General features: G+C 43.7%; 2 protein-coding genes across 4 annotated transcripts in view; one reads left to right on the top strand and one right to left on the bottom strand.

Moving 5' to 3' along the window:
• Positions 1–6,110, top strand: part of slc2a4rg (SLC2A4 regulator) — a 38,213-nt gene extending 32,103 nt beyond the window's left edge. For both annotated transcript variants that reach the window (XM_083976288.1, XM_083976287.1), the window contains one exon: positions 372–6,110. In XM_083976288.1, coding sequence (XP_083832414.1) covers positions 372–483 — 112 coding nt within the window. In that variant the 3' untranslated portion in view covers positions 484–6,110. The remainder of the gene's footprint in view (positions 1–371) is intronic.
• Positions 6,111–10,203: 4,093 nt separating this feature from the next.
• Positions 10,204–20,324, bottom strand: part of zbtb46 (zinc finger and BTB domain containing 46) — a 57,529-nt gene continuing 47,408 nt past the window's right edge. Inside the window, exons 5-9 of one of the 2 annotated variants that reach the window (XM_083976276.1) lie at positions 16,763–17,139; positions 15,193–15,235; positions 14,931–15,056; positions 11,233–11,408; positions 10,204–11,131 (exon numbers count right to left, since the gene is read on the bottom strand). In XM_083976276.1, the coding sequence (XP_083832402.1) occupies positions 10,691–11,131; positions 11,233–11,408; positions 14,931–15,056; positions 15,193–15,235; positions 16,763–17,139 (1,163 nt within the window). In that variant the 3' untranslated portion in view covers positions 10,204–10,690. The remainder of the gene's footprint in view (positions 11,132–11,232; positions 11,409–14,930; positions 15,057–15,192; positions 15,236–16,762; positions 17,140–20,324) is intronic. The other variant, XM_083976275.1, reaches the window with a different exon arrangement.

Genomic DNA, 20,324 nt, shown 5'->3' with positions numbered 1-20,324 from the left:
GAAATAATTGAATATAATTACATTTGTAGCAGTGAGTTAATTAATGGCTTATTGCCAGCGGGACCTAAAATAAGGACATGGAGACAAAAATTTATGTCATTACTTTGATGTTAAAATACCTGGATAGCATCTGGCCACTATTGATTTTTAGGTCACATTAAAAAATAATAATTGACTTGTTTAAAGGAACGATTTCTGCAGGTGTGTATTTGTATCTGTATGTGTCTCTGCCCCTGCACTTAAATGTACATGGACATGTTTAAGTGCCTTAGAGCAGACTGTACGTATATATACGTATGTGTTTTTTGCCAGTGTGGGCGCCTGAATGTCTCTGTGCATGTCCTTATGCTGTCACATCTGCTGTTACCAAGGAAACCCCGTGGGGAGGCAAAGAAGTGCCGAAAGGTGTACGGCATGGAGAAGAGAGACATGTGGTGCACAGCCTGTCGCTGGAAAAAAGCCTGTCAGAGATTCACCGACTAATCCAGTCCCCTTCCCGTGTCTGTGAGATGAGCTCTTCCTCACTCAGAGCGACAGCGATGTGGACTCTTCCACCGAGGAGATGAGGGGAGGTTTCTTCACGATGGAGCTCTCAGTGCTGCTTCCTCTGGCCCAGTAGGGGCTTTGCCTTCTCTCTTTTCGTTTCGAAACACAAAGAGAAAATAAAACTGGTGGGTAAAAAAAAACAAAAAAAACAACAAAAAAAATCAGCAAGAAAAAAAAACTTTATGCAGGTTTGGAGACTTTTCTAAGACTGAGACATTTTTCATTCTGTTGATGAATAAGGAAAAAAAAGAGACATTTAAATTGGATTTTTAACCTTCTGATTTGATTTTTGTTTCTCACTCGCCATTTTTCACGGCCTCGACTCAAGGCAATGTTTAAAGACTACAGATAAGCTTTTTGGTATACTCTGTTGTTATTATAGGAGCATCATGTAAGCTACTGTTTACAGGGTGGATAAAGACTTTTTTTCGGGGGTTCAAGGGTTAACACCAGATTTGCTCGGTAAGACCTCTGTAGCATATCCGTTTTTCATTTTCACTGTTTAAGGGACTTCAAACCTACCAAAGGCAAAAAGCCTGTTTGCTTACAACTAACAGCTTAGATCAGTACAGAATCTAACATCACTGTCTCCTGCAGCCTTACCGGGTATCGACTGTATGTTTAAACACATATTGTTCCATATCTAACAACATGTTCATCAGCCAGCGACACTTCTCATAATTAAGCAGAAATGCACAAAAAAAGTGGTACAAAGAGTTTTCCCTTGACTTTCCAAAATATTTTAGAGAGATGTAGATGATATATTAAATATATTTCCCTCTCTTCTTTTCTATACTTATTACCTACAGATATGCACCTTGAAGAAATAAGTCGACTTTTGGAGTATCACTGTAACCACAGCCAATTACTGAGAGAGTGGATATATATTTCTTAAATAGACTTTATTCTCAACAATGAGTTGCTTAAGCAACAAGCAGCTGCACTGTGCAATCAGCAGAATTACAGCATTTAATATTGTCTTTCTTGCTTTATGGTTGTCATTGTTATTTGGGTGAATTGAGGCAGAAAGACTCATTCTTTCCTTTGACAGCTCATGTTCTTCAAGAGATTGTTTACCACAATGAATGATAACTACCCCTTAAACTTTAATTTACAGTCTGACTGGTGTTAATTGTGTACGTAGGTAAATAACCTAGAGATCGTAACCCAACAATCACTACCTGATAATTAGTCAGGCATTCCAATTCATTTCTCACAGTTTGAAATGGAGAGGTTACCCAGTCTTTAATCTTTAGATTAATTAGAGTGATTAATTATTTAGCAGCAGTGTAACAGTTTGTAGTTACCAAACCTAACTTCATAGGAATCAAGACGTTTCCCTTGGTTTTCACTAGATGTTCTTAATCCTTTAGAATGAGCTTTCACTCTGGTCTGACATTCGGATTCACATGGATGTAAGTGTAGCATAAATTTAAAAATGTTATACCAAAGTGGAGTTTTTAGAACCGGCCTGTAATATTTAAAAACAGGTCCAGTTTTCCAAGCATTAGATGAGATGTAAGTGGTAGACTTTTAGATAATTAGGATTTTTTATCAAACATTTTTGATGTATCCCTATTTGTTTTGTTTTTTTCTACAATTCCCAGCTATATTGACCATCTTGAGTAAAAAAAAATATGTTAAGACCCAATTTGTTACTTGCTTTGTATCTCCATATTAGTTGTTTAATATATAAAACAGAAAAAGGAAGAAAAGATAAGTAAACTTTCAACCCTTTTCTAGAAATATTTATAAAACATGCTCTTATGCAACTACACAGGAGAGTTTCTACAAAAGACAAACATGAGAACACAATGATGATCTCCTATTGGTGATATTAGAGATAAAAGTAGAAGAGCGAACCACACATCAGCAGTCATAAGTACAAATATTTGAGGTTATTACTGTATTGAACATTTTCTACGAGTTTAACTTTTTTCTTTTTCTTTTCCCCTCTTTTGTAATGTCCTGTCTTTGTTAACCTGCTCTGAGTCGACTCGGTCACAATTCAGATTTAAATAACTGTGATAGAGATGATAGCCGGCTGTCTGTACTCAACCATATAGTCAAATCCATTTATTTATTTATATAGCCCCATTTTCCTCAAGGTGCTTCACAGTCTGTACCACTTAAGACGCCCTCTATCCGTACACCCACAATCCAAACAAGGAAAAACACAAGAAGAAAAAAATGTTTCTCATTTGCTCTCAAAAGTGGAGTCATGACAGTAGATGTATATATATTTTTTTGAAGAGATTCACCCTGGTGCTGTTTGTCAGCAGCTTTTTGAATGTAGATTCTGCTGCGTGTCCTCTACTATTTGAAGCAATTTCAACACTGACCTTACCTGATCACCATAGTAACTTATCACACACACCCATGCACACACACACACAGAGTGCCTGTCCTTCCCTGTATGAGCAGGCTAACTTTGAGCAAGCTCCTTGACTGAGGATTAGTGTGACTTTAGGACCTCTGTCGCCATAGAAACACCTGCACTGTCCTCGGTCACCACAGGGTCACTCGTGCCGTGTGCTGTCGGCTGACGCCACCTTACAAGTGACCAGCTTTCACTTCTCCATTAAAAAATTGCTCATTGCAAGCGTTAAGTCAATGGGCAAAACAAAAGATAAACATGAAGCACATGTTTGCTGTGATAGTAGTTCTTAATATCTCACTCAATCCCTGTCATAAACCACCATTGTTTTGAAAATTACTGATCCTGCCTGTAAAGTGTTTATTCCAGTGGCATCCCAGATAAGCTAGGCCTCCCTCTGCCTCGGTGGGCAGGCCTCTTCCGGTCAGAAACTTCACAAAGTGCCAATGAAAAGAACATTAAAAGGAAAAAGGTATACTGACCTAATGAAATTGCACTATGTTGCACTGCGCAAAGACATGTTTTTATACATGGACATTTTATATACACAAATTTTGAAGTGAAAGGATTTTCTTTTTTTTTTGATGGGGTGGGAGGGGTGTCGTCACTGCCCGGTAGAATAAATGGGGTGTCAGGGATAGGGGTCCAGTACCTCTGGGGTCCCCCATTATTAGCAGGCGATCTTGACAGTTAATGTCTTTTCTCTCTGTGTCAGATTTATCGTACTAAACACAGTGGTGCTGGCTGTTGTAGAAGCGTGGTACTGAGAAGTACAGTGTGGTACTTAGGTAGTCAGTCACTTTGCCTTTCCTTGGAGGAGTGCCAAGGGCCGAAAGCAGCACCTGCCTTGTCTCAGTGATGGGAAAACACCGGTCTCAGTCAGCAGCTACAACGTTATCGCCTTGATAGCGGATGCTTTACAACGTTTAATTGCCAGGAGTTGTTTTTTTTTTCTTTTTCTTTTTTACAATACACTTTTCTTTGAAATCCGTAAAGCTCGTCTTTGTGCTTTCTTTACTTAGAATAAAAAAAAAAAAAGAATAATACAAAAAAAAGAACAGGTTCATGCTTCTTTACATTTTACTGAGCTGAGGTGGTAACTGTAGATACTGTTATTAGTGCTGGATACCACTTTTGATTCTGTTATCTCTGGTTAGGTCATAGATCGAGTGTCAAATGCAGCCCATCAGCTCGCTCTCTCCATCCTCAGTGTAAGCACTTTTAGATTCCACCAGCAGGGTTAGAGGCCAGTGCTTTTGCTGGCAGTGAATGAGGCCGTTAGCACATGTTAAGCTAACAGGTGCCTGTGGTTGTTGGCCACTATTCCACCTTTTTTCTTTTTTTAATTTTTAAAGTTGCACTAAACTGGCCCATGACGATTAAAAGCCAGGCTGCATCATTAAGAGCTTGGACTCGGCTCGACTTGGCCTCGGCCGAGTGCGGCGTGGGTCATCATGGCCTGAAAGAACTCTGGGTACAAAGTCGCTCTTGTGCACAGATCTCAGACAAGAGAACCTGATTGGTGAATTTTTTGTGAAATAGATCATCAATTAAAACGTTCACCTAGAAAACGAGTGATGGAGATTGGAGTTGACTTCATGGGTGTGCGGGGAAACTGGGGATTGACAGTAGACCGAAAATAGACACGAGATGCGCAGTGACGATATTGATGGATTTGCAGTTTCAGGGCTTTTCTTGTACATATGCAACAAAAGAGAACCGTGAGGCTTTTTCATATATTGTTGTTTTTGTTGTTGTTGTATCTCTGTTTTATGAAAAGGAAACTTTTTTTACAGTACAGTTGCTCAGAATATTTTTCTTTCATTAAAAAAAAAAAAAAAAAGTCAATTGAGAAGCTATAGTGAACATAACACATAAAGATTCAATGTATATTGTAGCTTAGAGGCAATGGGGAGAAAAACAAAACGTGTTGAATGTAAATCCTACAAAAAAAGAAAAAAAGAAAAGGTCTTTTCTGTTGTGTTATTTGCTGGCTAGTTTGTACCGCCTGTAGTGAACCAGTAGCGCATCCTGATTTTTTTGGTATCCAAATCTTTTAACACCCACTGACAGCTGTCGCCACACTGCTAATTCATAACACAACCATGCAGTATTGCTTTACTATCTTACTTTGTGCAATGATATGCTTTATAATGGAACAAGAACTAACTTGAGCTTTTTGGTGACATCTGGGCAACTTGCTCACACTGTTGCTGTTCGTCTTTTGTCTTTCTCCCTGCCAAGTAGTACCTTTTTTTTTTTTTTTTTTGGAATGTGTGTGGTTGTCGTTGTTGTGAATGTTTGTGGTTGTGATGTTAAGTTGTTGTTAGGCAGGATAACCTTCGACCTTTTTCGGTCATGATGAAAATTGTAACCTTGTGGGAATCTGTGTCCTGCCGTGCACATTCCAACAGACAGCACGCTTTCTGTGTCTTCCACTTGTTTCCCAATAGACATATCTTCCCATTTCCTTCTCACTACAGTGATTTCTCTCCTGATCACCTTGTCTTTTTTCCCATTTCCCATGTTCTTGTGCTATCCTACAGCTTTACTGTGGTCCCACCCAAGCCTTTACCCAGTATATTAAGCTAAACTAAACCCTTGAAATGTGCATAAAAAAAGCCTTCGTTTTTTCCAAATATGTCAAAATCTATGTGCTGCTTTTCTTGAATGTCAGTTTTCATTTTGTGTGTAAACCAGCAGCAGCAAAGCCAATAGATCTCCTTCCAAATCAAATGTAATGCATTGCAATGGCAGCTCCACTCAGTTCTCGGCTTCTTCTACTGTGCTCTTGTTGTTTGTCCAGGCTTTTACCCCCTGTCTGTCAGATCTCTCATTTCATGACCATTTCTTTTCTCCTCTTGTGTTTTTACTGAGCCTTACACTGGCCGGTGTGAAAACTGACTTTTGCTTTGTTATTGTTTTCTCATTGATTGATTGATTTGATTGATTGATTGATTGATTGATTGTCTGGCTGAATTTGAGGTTGTTTTGCATGTCTAGCATCGCTACATTTTTTTTTTCCTGTTTGTTTTCTTGTTTGGAGATACAACACTGAAGGGTTTTATGTGTTAGATTTTCCCTTTCAGAAATTGATAACCCAAGGCTGATTGTGTTTGTTTTCCTCTAAATGTTAAGATGCTCATCGCAGCCTCAGACACAGACACACACACACGCTGCGCTAAAAGCTTTAGATGGAAACACTACGTCAGCCTTGGGTCTTCACTGGAGGGCAGGATTTCTCCTGTGTGTGGGCTCAGCCTCTGGTCTTCATCAGCAGTCCCACGCACATGGAGGAAGCACTTTCTGAGGAGTGGTGCACTCAAAGAGTATTTGTGTGAATGTCAAGCCTATGACTAGCGCTTGGAAAGATGGATGACCATGTATGATGCTGATAATGTGATCTATGTGATGTAATGTGACAGAAAGAAAATAAACCTGAATGGAAGAAAGTTGAATGGTATGGTGTGTTTTTTTAAAAATAAACTTGGATATGCAGATGAATAAATCAATTCAGGGGTTGTTGATAATGTAAAATCTTCAAAATAAGTAAACATGTAAGATTGTAGAGTGGATTCATTTGCTGCTTTTGACTTGTCTATTCTGACCCCTGGTGGGTAGCAGTTGTAATAACACTTCTGTCCACAAGGAAATAAAAGCCATAGCACACTTTGGTCACTTCTTTACAGCAGCAATTTCAAAATTTATTGAGACTGATTGGTTTTTGCAAATAATAGTCAAGCTAATTCTTCCACTAAACATGAAGTTAGAAAGAGGCTTGGACGGCCGGCGGGCCAGCCCCAACATCAAAACAGGAGGCTCATGGTTGACTGTAAAAATGTTTTGTGATCAGTACTATCAACCAAAAGATATCTGCACAAGAGCACTTAAATCTGCCCAAAACAAAACAGGTGTAAAAACAGGACAGGTTTTTTTGATTATTTAACACATTTTGTTACAAACACAGGTTTATGATAATCATCAATATAAAGTCAGTATCATATTGAACAATATCCCCAATGAAAATAAACAAACCTCAAGCTTCAAGGGCAACCTTTTACAAATTAAAGACCCTCTGAAACTCGAGAGAGGAAAATAAATAATATATAATAGTAATATAAATTCATATATATGAAGGTATACACACATCACTCTTAGTAGAAGAACAAAATCTAAAGTAAAAAGCGCCAATTTTGAAATATAGTATAATATAGATATACCCATATCTATGGCTTCATGATTTGCACGTGTGAATCAAGCTATACAGGCTAAATGAGGATTGCAATTTGTACACGTCTAAGAATACCCATATTCATCTGCAATAGAGCAAATAGTTCCAGTTTTGCATCGTGGAAATGAGACAGTTGTGTGCAGATGCCGAAGACGTCGCTTTGGTATGACAAAATGAACACAGGCATGCAGTTAAGACCACAGAATCAGGGCACAAAAGGTCATCAACACACGGTGGGAAGGAGAATCTAGTCGCCCATCATGATTTGTCTCTTTGAAGTTTCATCCTCAGACATTTTGCACCTCTAATCTGATCAGTCACATCTTGGTAATCTCTTTCCATCAATACAAATATTCAGTCGTCTCTCGGAAACAAGCACTCTCACAAGCACACAGGTGAAATGTCATTGAGGCACATATTGAGGGGTTGATGGCAGACGTTTTCCTGAAGTACAACCCAGTATGAGGAAGAAGACATACAGTACAGGTTGTGAGAAGAGCGCAGGAACGGGGAGTCACGCATACATCCAGACGTCTCGCGAGTGGCCACAACAGCACCACAGGACAGAGATTTGTCACTGATCATGGGCTCCTTCCACACCCACCATTGACATTCATAAAAATCCTACCCCATTGTCTTTCTTCTTTTTTTTCACCCCAGAAAAGTACAACTATTTAATAAATGGGTTGAACAAAAACACAATAAATAATACCAATAAAATAAAGACATTTGCCAGACATGAAGAAAGCATCACAAATCGCATTGTACTGAGTTTCTCAGTGGGGGTTTATGGGAAGTGCAGTCCATGGCACCTGTAGCAGGAAAGCCTGATGTGTATGACCTGCACTGGCAACAAAATGTTTCCCAGAGTTACTACTGCATTGCTCACTTTCCCTTTATGTAAATGAACTAGAGTTCAAGCCAGTAAAACGCTGGCGGATAGAAATACAGGATGTAGACTCAACTGCCTTCGGTCTGCGTGCTGCATTTCTACTTGATTGTGTGTCATGCGCAGGCGTGAGACAGTAGAAACTAGAAGAAAAAAAAAACAACAAAAAGAAAACTCATCAGCTCGGTTTTGCAGTCTTCAAAAGCTAGCCAGTTCTTCCACGCAGCCCTTCATATTCACAATAATACCATAACATGTGCACTTTTTTTTTTTCAAACTGTGACAAATAGTGACAGGTTCAAAAAATAAAAACAACCCAACAACAAAACTGTTAACCACAACAATAAATCCAAAAAGCACCTGCACACACAGACTGTGAAACAAAAGCACTTCATGTATACAAGGTACTAGATTGGTTTTGGTTCGATATTAATCAATTAGTGTACATTAGTGATGCAAAAGCGTGTGCTGAATATATGTCTCAATCAATATCTAACAGAGAAGTTTGACAGTGAAGTTGTTTTTCCCCTTGGTAAAAAAAGCAAATACGACAGAAAAAGCGTAAACTGGCACAATAAAAGGTTGATAAAAGCCCCATGGCTTGCTGTCCACAACAAGGCAAAGTATAAAAGCTTTTTTTTTCTTATACAAGATATAAAATATCAAAAAAAAAGAACACACAATAAAGCTTAGCATCCAGCACTTAATAATAATAATTAATAATCATAACATCAACAACAGTAATCATAGTTCTGATAATCATAATAATAAGACATGTCATCTGCCTCACTTGAATTGTCAATAACTTTGCCAAAAAACATGGAAAGAATCTTAAGAAATCAATATAGACTTTTTTTTTGGACACTGGACACTCAGACATTCTTGCATACAAACAGCCATCCTGTCCCACACAACACAGAGACAGAGACGGAGAGAGGGAGAGGGAGAGAGAGAGAGAGAGAGAGAGAGAGAGGAGGGAGAGAGAGAGAAGGGAATGACTTGTCAAAAATCAGGAATCCACAAACAGGTTTTTTTTTCAATAAATAGCTGTTAAACAAAACAAATTAATATTACACTCTCTACAAATATCAAACTCTGAATTTTCAAGCACAATTTTTGATCCTCTACTTTTTTTTCTTTCTTTCTTTCTTTTTTTTTTTTAACCTTACAAAGCCGCAGAAAATATGCATGTCACCAAACAAAAGAAAACTGTGGAAAGAGTCTGCATATTCTGTGTTCAGAAACTGGAATTACATCATGACCAAAAAAAAAAAAAACATATAAAAAAAAAAAGAAAGAGACAAACAGAAAAAAAGAAAAGAAAAGAAAAAACAAAGGCAGCTCCTCCTCAGTTGTGAGAGACTTGGCTCTCAGGTCCTAACATCATAACCTCCAGTGTGAGAGAAGCTGAAGCAGAGACAGTGAGAGAGACAGAAAGAGTTAATAGTGTAGGTCATGTGGATCCACTGTGTGCTTGTGTTGGGTCTCCAACACAGGGAAGCAGAAACTGTGTAGAAAGACTCTCAGATACACTGTAAAACTCTTTTCCCAGTCTCTCTCCGTCTCTCTGTCTCACACACACTTCACTCCCCCCTTTTAAAAATTCCAAAAGTCGTATGTACATTTTTGTCAAATCTCCAGTATTTGTTGGAATGGATCGATAAGAAACCGTGTGGTAAACTTAAGTGAAGAAAAAGATTAAGGACCCCACTGAAAGGCATAGGCTATATAAACAGCAATCTGCACAAAGATTCAGTGATCTTCTATATCGTGATAACAGTCAAGAGGACATAAAGTATATCCTTAAAGGTAGGTGCGGTCACCGAGTTGTTTAGGTAAGTAAAGATCAGATCAAAAAATGTAAACCACGGGTTCAGGGCTTTGATAGGAGTCAGTTGTCATTAAAGTGCAAGTCTGTGGCAGTAGGACTCTGCATCAATGTGCCATCGGGCTGCCCGGTCCTCTGACACACGTAGCTTTGCAATAGATTTCGACTCTTCCCCCTCTTCAGACACACTCTCCCTGGGGAGCGTTACCCAAGGTGGGACCAAGATAACCCCCCCTCCCCTCCCCTCCCTCTCCCCTCCCTCCCCTTTCTCCTGGCTTTTTTTCCCTACGCTGTCAGTGATCCTTGGTTTCCATGGTGATTGTGATGGCAAACATACATAGTCGCAGTAAAGTTGCAGTCTAGCATTGGCCGTGTCCTTGGCAGCGGTCCTCGTTGATTCCTGTTGTGGCAGAGTTAGAAAACTACTGGACTCTGGCCTGAACCCTCAAGAAAAAGAAACACAAAAACACTGCATCAGAAGTAAAGGAGGTAAGCAGAAAAAGCCTTGCACTCGAGCCATCTCCTGACCACTCTTCTTCTTCTTCTTCATCTACTATGGCAGTCAAAGTTGAGAATAGCCTAAGTGTGTGTGTGTATCTGTGTGTATGTGCATGTGTGCGTTTGAGTGTGGTTGTTTTGTTGTTGTTGTTTTTAGATCATTGTCGCGCATCACCCTACAGCGTTTCCATTCAAAGGAAGGCCTGCCCACGGTGGGACGAATGGGTAAAGAGAGCAGAGTTTTCCGCCCAAGAGATCGCAGGAGATCTTCGGAGACTGGTCGACGTGGAGCCGCGAACGGGAGCCTGGTGGCGGTGGATTCTAGGAGATCCAGGCGAAGTCCCTCTCGCTCCCGTTCTGCTGCTCCCCCTCCTGTGCCGAGGAGTCGCTCTCCTCCTTCTCATTGTCCAGTGCTCCGTGTGCCTCAGCGGTCATCCCTGAGTCCTTCCACTTCCCTCCTTCTTCCTCCCCCTCTCCCATCATCTCCCCGTCCCCTTCCACCATCATCTCCTCCTCCCCCTCTCCGTCGCCATCGCACTCCGCCTGGTCATCGTGGAAACGGTCGCCGGGATACAGCTCCTCCTCCGGGGAAATGTCTCCTCCCACCTCCCCGTTGTGGTCCAGCAGGGCGGCCATGCCCCGGCCGGAGCAGTCGGCACAGACGCCGTGGCGACGGGAGCCGTGTTTGATTCCCACGCTGGCCGCTGACATGAAGACTCTGCTGCACACTTTACATACGTACTTCTTGTCTTTGCTGTGGACCTGTAGGGCGGAAACACATGATTTCAAAATGTTAATTCACACTTTGGACCATCTCTGATCCACCGCCCCCCCCCCCTCCTGTTGATTGTGAGCCCACTCACCAGCGTGTGCCTCTTCATGTGCTCCCGTCTGGTGAACTTCTTGCCACAGATTTCACAGGGGTAGGGCCTCTCGCCAGTGTGAGAGCGCATGTGCCTCTTTAGGATGCACTGGTGCATAGCAGAGAAACTGCAGTAGGGGCACTTGAACTTTTTACGGATCACTGTGAAGTCATTCACTGTGGGGATAGACAGAGAGAGGGGAGAGGGGGAGAGAAAAGAGAAAGAAAAAAAAATATTAGTGCTGAATGAAACTCATTTAAATAAGCAGAGACGTCACCTTTCAGTTACTACATTTAATTAGCAGCATGGTCTAGAAATGTACCATCAATTCCCATGGCCACCCCAACCCCAGTCAAAGCTACAGTTGCCCTGGCAACAGCTCTTCCTCCATACTAAAGCAATAAAGGCAAAGAGATACTATAAACACACAACACAACAGTCAGTCTGCCTTGGTCGCTCTAGAAGGTCTCTGCTACGGACAGCAAAAACACAGACAGAAAGACAAACACAGACAATGACAAGACGGCTGAAGGTCGGGAAATAATCACACACACAGAGGGAGGCTTCAAAATAATGATGAAAAAAATAAGAGCTAACGTTAATACCATGTCCCAGTTTGCGTAGAGGTCTGGTAAGTCAATTATCTCGAGGTCTAGACTTAAATGGTAGTTAAGCCAGGTGAAGGCGTCCAAGTAAACAGATTGTGTGTGCGTGTGCGTGTGTGTACTAGTGCGTGTGTGTGTAACCAATGAAAAACTTTACAGTAGAAACGTATATAGACCATAACCAGGAGCAGATTTAAGCACACACTGTACACGTCTACTGCACATGAGGGAGGGAGTCACACACACGGTTAAGGGTTAAGTTCAGCTACTAAGAATTCAATATAATTACCTCCATCTGCAAAACGACTTCTGCTCTGATTAAGCACTTGACAGCACATCAAAAAAAACAAAAAAAACAACATGCATGTATACATATACCGCACAACAGATTAGTTTGTTTTGTTTTTTTTTACGTGAAAATGCAAAGACGAGGAAGGAAATGTTGTGATTGTGTGAATGTGTGCACGACACAGACGACTAATAACAAAGGAGTTTTGACAGTTTCAATAACAGTTTAATTACAGCATGAAAATTACAAGCAGAATCTCATTCTGTTTAGAAAAGTACAGATTATTTTATACAGTACATGGGTTTTCTTCCATTATCTAAAATGAAATATCTTTCTGTATTTACAAACAACAGGTTTCCCAACACTGAAACGCTACACAACATCTGCACGGTTTATTCCTCCAGCATTTTCTCCTCAGTGGCTGATTTTGCAGAGTTCCTGATTAGTTCCTGATTTCTCTGAGCCTGCCAGTCTGCTTCAGCTGCAGGCCGGGACAGTGTGTGCTACCTGAGATTTGGGATTTTGTATCAGAGAGGATTTGGCATTTGGGAATTCAGTGTCTGCATATATATATTTATATTACATACATACTGTAGCAAATGGGTAGATTCTCCAACAGACACCAGCTCCACCTTATTGCACACATTCATATATTACAGTTCTTTGTGCTGGAGGGACTGTGGATTATTAGAGGGAAACACAGGTGGATGTCTTCTCTTTGGATATTCACATTATGGGTGTGCACAATAAACTGGGCTGTATCAAGTCAGTATTTTGTTGCAGGGTAAAGGCCTGCTGTAAACTCAAGGGAGAACATTTTGGCAGAGATGTGTCTGAATTTACATGAGCAAAGATTTCTCCTCCTGCAGGCCGTGCTCAGTCTTCACCACCTCCCTTATTCCTCCTCAGCATTTTCCCCCCTCTTCATCTCCCATTTACCTCTACCTTGTACTTACAACTGCACCATTATCTGTCTGCTGCAGTGACATCACCCCGCTCATCTGGTTTAAAGGGCATCTGCCTCTCGGCCCCCACTTCCCCCTCAGATGACGGGGTCAGGGGTTAAGAAGGGTCGGAGCCATGAAGGACCAATTACTGTCCAGCTCCAGCCACACTCAGCCACTAGAAGACTTACAGATCTGGGACAGAGAAGATGGACAGGGAGAGGAGAAAATGACACCACCCAACCCCCATCTGAGCTGCTACTGGTCTATTGTTTTAGCAGGCTTTGTCTCGTTCGGCACATCCCCTCCATCTGCACTGATCTGACAGCACTGACAGAAGGGAACTGTGTCAGACTGATGACTGAGGACAAGCTTCTGCGAGTCCAGTGGAGGTGGATCAGTGGTAGTGGGACTTTGTTTTCCCTTTCTCTTTGAGATACAAGTATCCACATATACTTTTATATATTCCATTAAATTCTTTCAGGCCAATTCTTAATATTTATTGATGCGCACTGCAACAGAAATAATCTCATTTGAGGGTTTTTCTTCAGCTCTCACTGCTGCAACGCTACAAAGTTCCTGCAGGTGGTGTGGTTGCGTGGGCTGTGAGCAACAGTAAAGCCTTGCAGATATGAACTGTCTTTGTGCCCGTAATGCAGGGGTGGACACAAAGATAAAGATCTCTCTGCCTAAAAAAGGAGAGAAGAGTTTAGTCAGACTGGTGACTGGCGACAGTGAGCCGGACAAGTGGTTTAGGTTGGGGAGGCAGAAAAGACACCACCACTACCACCCCCTCCCCCTGTCCCTCCACCCGGCACAGCAGCAGAGTCATTCACCTGTTTATGGGTCCAGCCACTGCTCCACTAAACTATTAACACAGCCTTAAAAAAAAAAGTTTTTTAGCTTAAAAGATCAGCGTTGCATAGCAATTGTGCACTGTTGAAGTCAATTTGTGTTAAATCGTCCTTATAAAATAATAATTTAACACGTAAAAAAAAATAGATAGATATTTACAACCATGTCAACAGGCATTTGATTGTAAAAGGAGCTCATCCCTTCTGAGTGCACCGACACCACTGATCATTTTTGGCATGAACGTACAACACAAGTGAGGATACGCTGCTAATTAATGGGTATGACTGTGTGTACATAACCCTGCAGCCTGCACATCCAGTTTTAGTTTTCCCCATTGATACTGCCATTATGATTGTCAACTTTCATCTCTGGAGAAAGCCGCCACCGTGGATATATACCCTGAGACGCCCTGAGACATTTCCATCCCAGTGCGACCCCCCAGCAGGGCTCCTGGCATCGAGCCCACCTGGCAGCACACTTTAACATGTGTCGCCAGGTTCTTCTGGGTGCTAAAACCCTTGGCACAGGCGGGGCAGGTGTGCCCTCTCTGTTTGGAGTGCACAGAGGACAGGTGCCTGTGCAGGTCTGTGCGGTCTCTGAAGTGTTTCAGACAGTACACGCACTGCATCAGCTTCTTTTTGAAGTGAATGGTCTTCTCGTGGCGGTCTGCGTTGGACTTGAGGGTGAAGCTGGCGGGGCACTGGGAGCAGAGGTAGCGCGCGGGCTCGGCCGCCGCGGGGCGGTAGAGAGACTGGTCGGAGAAGTGGAGCTGCTGGGACTGGGGCTGGTGCCGGGGCAGGGGCAGGGCGGGTTGGTGGTGGTGGTGGTGGTGGTGGTGGTACGGACCCGGCATGCTCGGCCAGTCCAGGGACAAGGCCATCAGAGACAGGGTGTGGCGGTACTCGTGTTCCCTGAGATGCTCCAGGCTGCTGAACAGCCGTTTGCACAGGGAGCAGGCGAACCCCTGTGAGGGCCAGGCACCGGGCCCTGATCCGGCCTCTTCGCCCAGCACCATCAGCCCTTTATTCTCTCTGCCAGCCACGGACACTGACGCAGGCATGGTCAAACCACCAGCATAGCTCCCACCGCCCATCTGATCCTTCTCGACAGGAGACTGGTCACCTTCCAAGGCTGAGACAGCAAGAAGGAGGGTGAGAATGAAGAAAGTGAGAGAAATAGAACAGGTATTAAAAAAAAAAGGACCAAAAAAATCTCTGTTAAGTTGTCTAGACTTGACATACTTCAACTCTTAAAGCCTCAACCATACCTGCGCTGTACTCCTTCATGTCGTCTTCATCTTTTATGCCCTCCTGTAAACACAAAGCGTCCCGTTATGTCACACGCACACAGATTTATACAGGCTGTATGGAATATTGTCTGGGCATGCAGGAGGCAGGCAGGTGAGACAAGCTGCGAAGACAACCTTTATTCACACTTGTGAGAAACAGAAGAGAAACAAAGACATGAAAACAGAAAGGGGGAAAAAAAGGACGACAAACAGCAGGTCAGCATGATTTAAAGACAGATAAATTGTAAGAGATAAGCATGAAAACACGGGAAAAAAGTCTTGTACAGTAAATAACTGACGCTTCCTGGGTGCTAGAGCTGTCCTACGAGACACAGAACGAACACTTAGGTTGATCTACAGTATTAATAATATTATCTCCCTGTTACTCAGATACTCAACCGTGCACCCATCCCCACTTTCTTCTCCCTCCTACATCCTTTCTCCTTTACTGTATCCTTCCTCCATCTACTCTACGCTCCTGCCATTCCTTCGCCCCCACCCATTTCCTCGGTCCCTACACCTCCTCCTCCTCCTCCTCCTCCTCCTCCTCCTCTCCAAGAACAGAACACAGTGCACTGGGCAAACAGATGGCTTGTCCGTAGAGATAGGGAGGCTTGTTGGGAGGCAGGTCCGCTGAAATCAAATGCTGCTCCTAAATGCTCACCCGCACACACAGACTGGCACAGAACTCACATCCACACATGCTCATACCGCCATGCTCACACACATAACATTCACACACACACACACACGCGCGCGCACACACATTCGCGCACATCAACACACACGCGGAGCAGAACAAACAATTTCCTGGGCTGTGAGAGCAAACCTCTCATTGTCTACTAGTATTGATTCTACTCAGTCTCATCTCACTACCTTGCCCGTTATCTGCCATATCTAAGCACACACTGCCATTGTGACCAGATGTGTCATCTCTAATCTAACCACTATATAGCCACATTACTACTAATGCTGAGCAAAGACCGCTGGCTTGGAAGGTGAAATCTGCTCTAGCTATATTAAAAGAGTATTTGAAAAGTGAGGCAGGAGTCAAGAATTGGAAATCTGAAAGGAAGAGAAAGCAAACAAATCATACAGAAAAGAAAGACAAACAAAAGAAAACAGACAGACAGTGTTTCTTCTCCAGTGTAGCAGGAAATATGCCAGATTCCACACAGAGAACAAGATACAGAGAGGGGTTGAGCGATGATGTAGTTGCGTGTTTAGAAAAGAAAAAGACTTTCCAATCATGACAAATAACCCCATTAACCCCTCCCCCCCCCCCCCCCCACTACCATCATGTCACCAGTCACTTTTTTACTCTCCATCACCTCTCGACCCCTCTCGGTGCGTTTGCAGAAGCAGGGTGAAGCTGCCCCCTGGATTCTCGTCTCCACTCGGTTTTACGCGGATCAAACTTTCATCCGCCTGGAGGCGCAGCGCCCAGGGAGCAGCCCCCCCCCCACCCCCCCCCCCCCCCCCCCCCCCCCCCCCCCCCCGTCCCCCCTCCCCACCCGCCCTGGAGGTGAGCCAGGCTGTGTGTGCTTACCTCGGGCAAGGTGCAGGGCTCTGGGCCCTCGGGGGCCTCTTCCACTTCCATGTCCAACCCTTCTGAGCGCAGCGGGGATACCCCAGCCCGCAGACCGGGGGCCTCCAGGGGCTGAGGCTCAGAGGGGAGCAGTGGCGTGGGTGGAGTGGGTGGGCAGTATGCTGATGTCGATGTGGATGAGGATGATGATGATGATGACGATGATGATGATGTTGGCGGTAGTGGTAGTGGTGATGGCGGAAGATGTGGAGGAAGAAGAGGAGGAAGAGGAGGAGGAGGAGGAGGAGGAGGAGAGGAGCCAGCCCCCTGTTTGTTATGAATAGTGGCCCCCGTGGCCCCTGGCCGGAGCGTGCTGCAGTAGTTGTTGGAGCGGAGCCCTGAGGAGCACAGGAAACGAGTCTCACCCACCCACTCACGTACAACTGCAACTCTGCTAGCAGCTGGCCACCAGAACACAACGGGAGAGAGTGGGCAGGGGGGCACACAGAGGCTGCCAGTGCTACACTATCAAACACTATGGAGAGGGGGAGGAAGAAAAACTCTGAAGTTTCACTTTCCACCAGCCGAGGGGAAAGGGTTAGGGCTTCTCTTCTCTCTTTCTCTCTCTTTTTCTTTCGCTCCTCTGCTCTCCTTCTCCTTCCACCCACATGCGTGCGCAGAGGATGGCAGCATGTGTGTGTTTTGTGAGAGAGTGTGCATGTGCTGTGTGAGCAAGTAAAATGCATATAAGGAGAGGGGGCTTGAGGATCCTCTGTAGTGTGGAGGGAGATTGTTTTGGACAGGAGCCATCCTGCAGCTCAAGTGAAGACTTTTTGTACACGCAGGGTAAAGGACGAGTATATCGACCATGTAAGATGTTTACCAGCAACAAGTTGAGGCACGCTGGATAAAGAATTTGGAATTTATCACAGAGCCTTTAGCTCTCTATAACTATTCACACAGGCGCTTTTTCTGCTACATTAATATCACCATTAGCTGCTGCTGAGAGTGCATCTCTTTTCTTTATTGTGCATATTAATCAAAGTATAATGTATTGCAGGTTATTCTGGAGTGTGTGCGCGTGTGTGTGTCTGAGTATGTGTGAGTGTGGGCAGCGTTTTGGGGAATGTCTCCAGAGTTATGCAGTGGGTTAGCCATTCATTGCCCTCCTCTGCACAACGGACAGAATCACACAACCATGAGGCTCGACCATGGACGGATTCCTGGAATGTTAAACTACCGCGCCCGACACTCCCCACTCCCACTTACTGAGAACACACACAAATGCTTAACTCCCCATCTCTTCTTCCTCACCCCCGGCTGTAAACGGGAGGAACAACATTAACAGGGAGGAAGAAATGAAGACAGAAAGGGCAAAGGGATGAGCTACAGGTGAGATATAGCAGCTCATTGACAAATCTCGTCCCGGACTATCATGGGATATCTGCGGTACAGTACGTCGACCGGGTTAAACTGCGTCGGCTCAGGCCTCTTGAAGAACTCCAACATTTGAATGTAATTTTTGCAATCTTGTCTCACTGACTTTAATATGGCTCGTCGTGTCTGGCGAGCTGTACAGAATACAAATAACAGCAGGCTGACTCACTGCACAGCGTCAGGAGCAAAAGAAATAGAAAGGAGAAAAATACAGTAATGTAGAGTACCTGAATTATGTTAACACTAAGACACAACCTGCAGCCTCTCCTGCTGCCAGAACAGGGCCAAGATACTTGCGTCTGTTTAAGCTTTAGGGAACCAGTTACAGTAAGGTGACTGAGCAGCTGCCAGGAACCAATTAACTAAAACTTACTAAGTCAGGTTAGGAATAAATATCCAGATAGGATTGGAGTCTATGACTCTATGACTCTACGGGAAAAAGGTTTAATGACACCCAGTTAGCAAAAACCTCTCTACACTCCTTTTGTTGTGTTGAAAAGCAAAAAAGAAACTTGAACTTGTATCCATGTTTCACATGCTGCATACATCTCCTACAGGTAAGAGGTGTTTGGAAAAGTGCCAGCAAATCCAAAAGGTTTATATATAAAGTAGTTTAGGTCACCTTTAATGGAAGATCTCATGACCACATTGAAGCTATTTCCATCTCCAGTATCGATATCTGCCTTTACATTGACCCTCACTGTTCTTTCTATCCTCTTGCATTTAAGTAAAGAGGCAGAAAGTAGGGCGTTGGTGTATATACTGTATATATATATATATAATCCAAAGTTTAAATCTGAAATGTCTTTTGCCTCCCAATTGAGATAAATCTGTGTTAAATCATATGAAAATCATGACATCTCTGGAGAGTGGCAGCTATGGAGCCACTGGGAACTATACTGTACATGGTGAGTCAATTTTCAAAAGTACATGTGAAGTGATGAGAGCAGGCGGTGGGGGAGAAAGTTCAATAATGTCAGTATGATCCCTATAGTTAATTGGATGTTCTTTACAGTCGGTACACGGTGGCGGCGTGGACAGGTGCATGGGGATGGTCCGGCAAAATCCATTGTCTGGCATTGATTGTCTGACGCACAGAGGGGTAACGGGGCCAAATCCAAATGATCTTAATTGGATTCAGGAGGCTGATTGACATACAGACTGGTTCCACTGTAGATTGGCATTCGACGACATGCTAGGAGGATGTAATCTGTGGCCCATGCAAACGAATGCCAAAGAGAGGAGCTGTGCATTTGAATGCCCGCCTGACGCGTCAACAAGGTGGAGGTCGGCTCAGTTTGAAAGGCCGAATGTAAAGAGAAAAGGTTTTCAGTGGATAAACTGCAGAAGCACTGATTCTCACTTTGGTGAGATTCTGAATGGATGAATCTTATGGGGAGAATTTTCTATTATAGAAAAGAGAGAACAAGAGGAAGAGGAAGGGAGGGGGAGAGAAAGTCTATGTCAAGGCCTTGTGCTGATGTTCAGTGGTCTCTCTTGAATTGGGCCAGGTGACCTTGCTCTACCTCCTCTCTGCCTTGATCAATACTTTCCCAGGATTTTAAAACCAACATACTTTGATGCTCTAATGGAAGAGGTAAAAGAAGGGGGCAAGAGACAGGAGTGAAACAAATACGGAGGCACTGAAGGAGTCGGCCAGAGGGGGGAGGGAGTGAGGGAGAGTGTGAGGGATGAGTGTTAAGGAGGGGTGAAGGAGAAATAGATGGAGGAAAAGAGGGAGGGAGGGATGGCGTGAGGGGGAGTACAGGAGGGAAAAAAGGACAGGAAGGATGTTAAGCAGGGGTGAAGGAGAAGCAAGGGAGGAGAAGAGGAGGAGGGGAAAGAAGGCTGAATGGAGGGAGGGAGGGAGGCAGGGAGCAGCGATCTGTCAAACCAGGCAGACTTATCCTCCGCCCAGTAATCTGAGGTACGGTGTTTGTTTATTTTCTGTCCTCATTTAGACACGGGGGCAGACCCAGGGAGGGAGGGGAGGTTGTTGGCCATCGTGACAAGCCCATTTCCCCAACCCCTATTGTGCAGGGAATTTAAAATAGGGATTGGCTAACCAAAAACCTCCCCAAGGTTTCTTTGGTGACAACAGAAATACAGCTATAAGACTTATTCAACATTTTTTTTTCCCAAGCGG

The sequence above is a fragment of the Trachurus trachurus genome (genome assembly GCF_905171665.1).
Source record: "Trachurus trachurus genome assembly, chromosome: 7".
NCBI lineage: Eukaryota > Metazoa > Chordata > Actinopteri > Carangiformes > Carangidae > Trachurus > Trachurus trachurus.
This window is presented reverse-complemented; position numbering and strand designations above follow the sequence as displayed.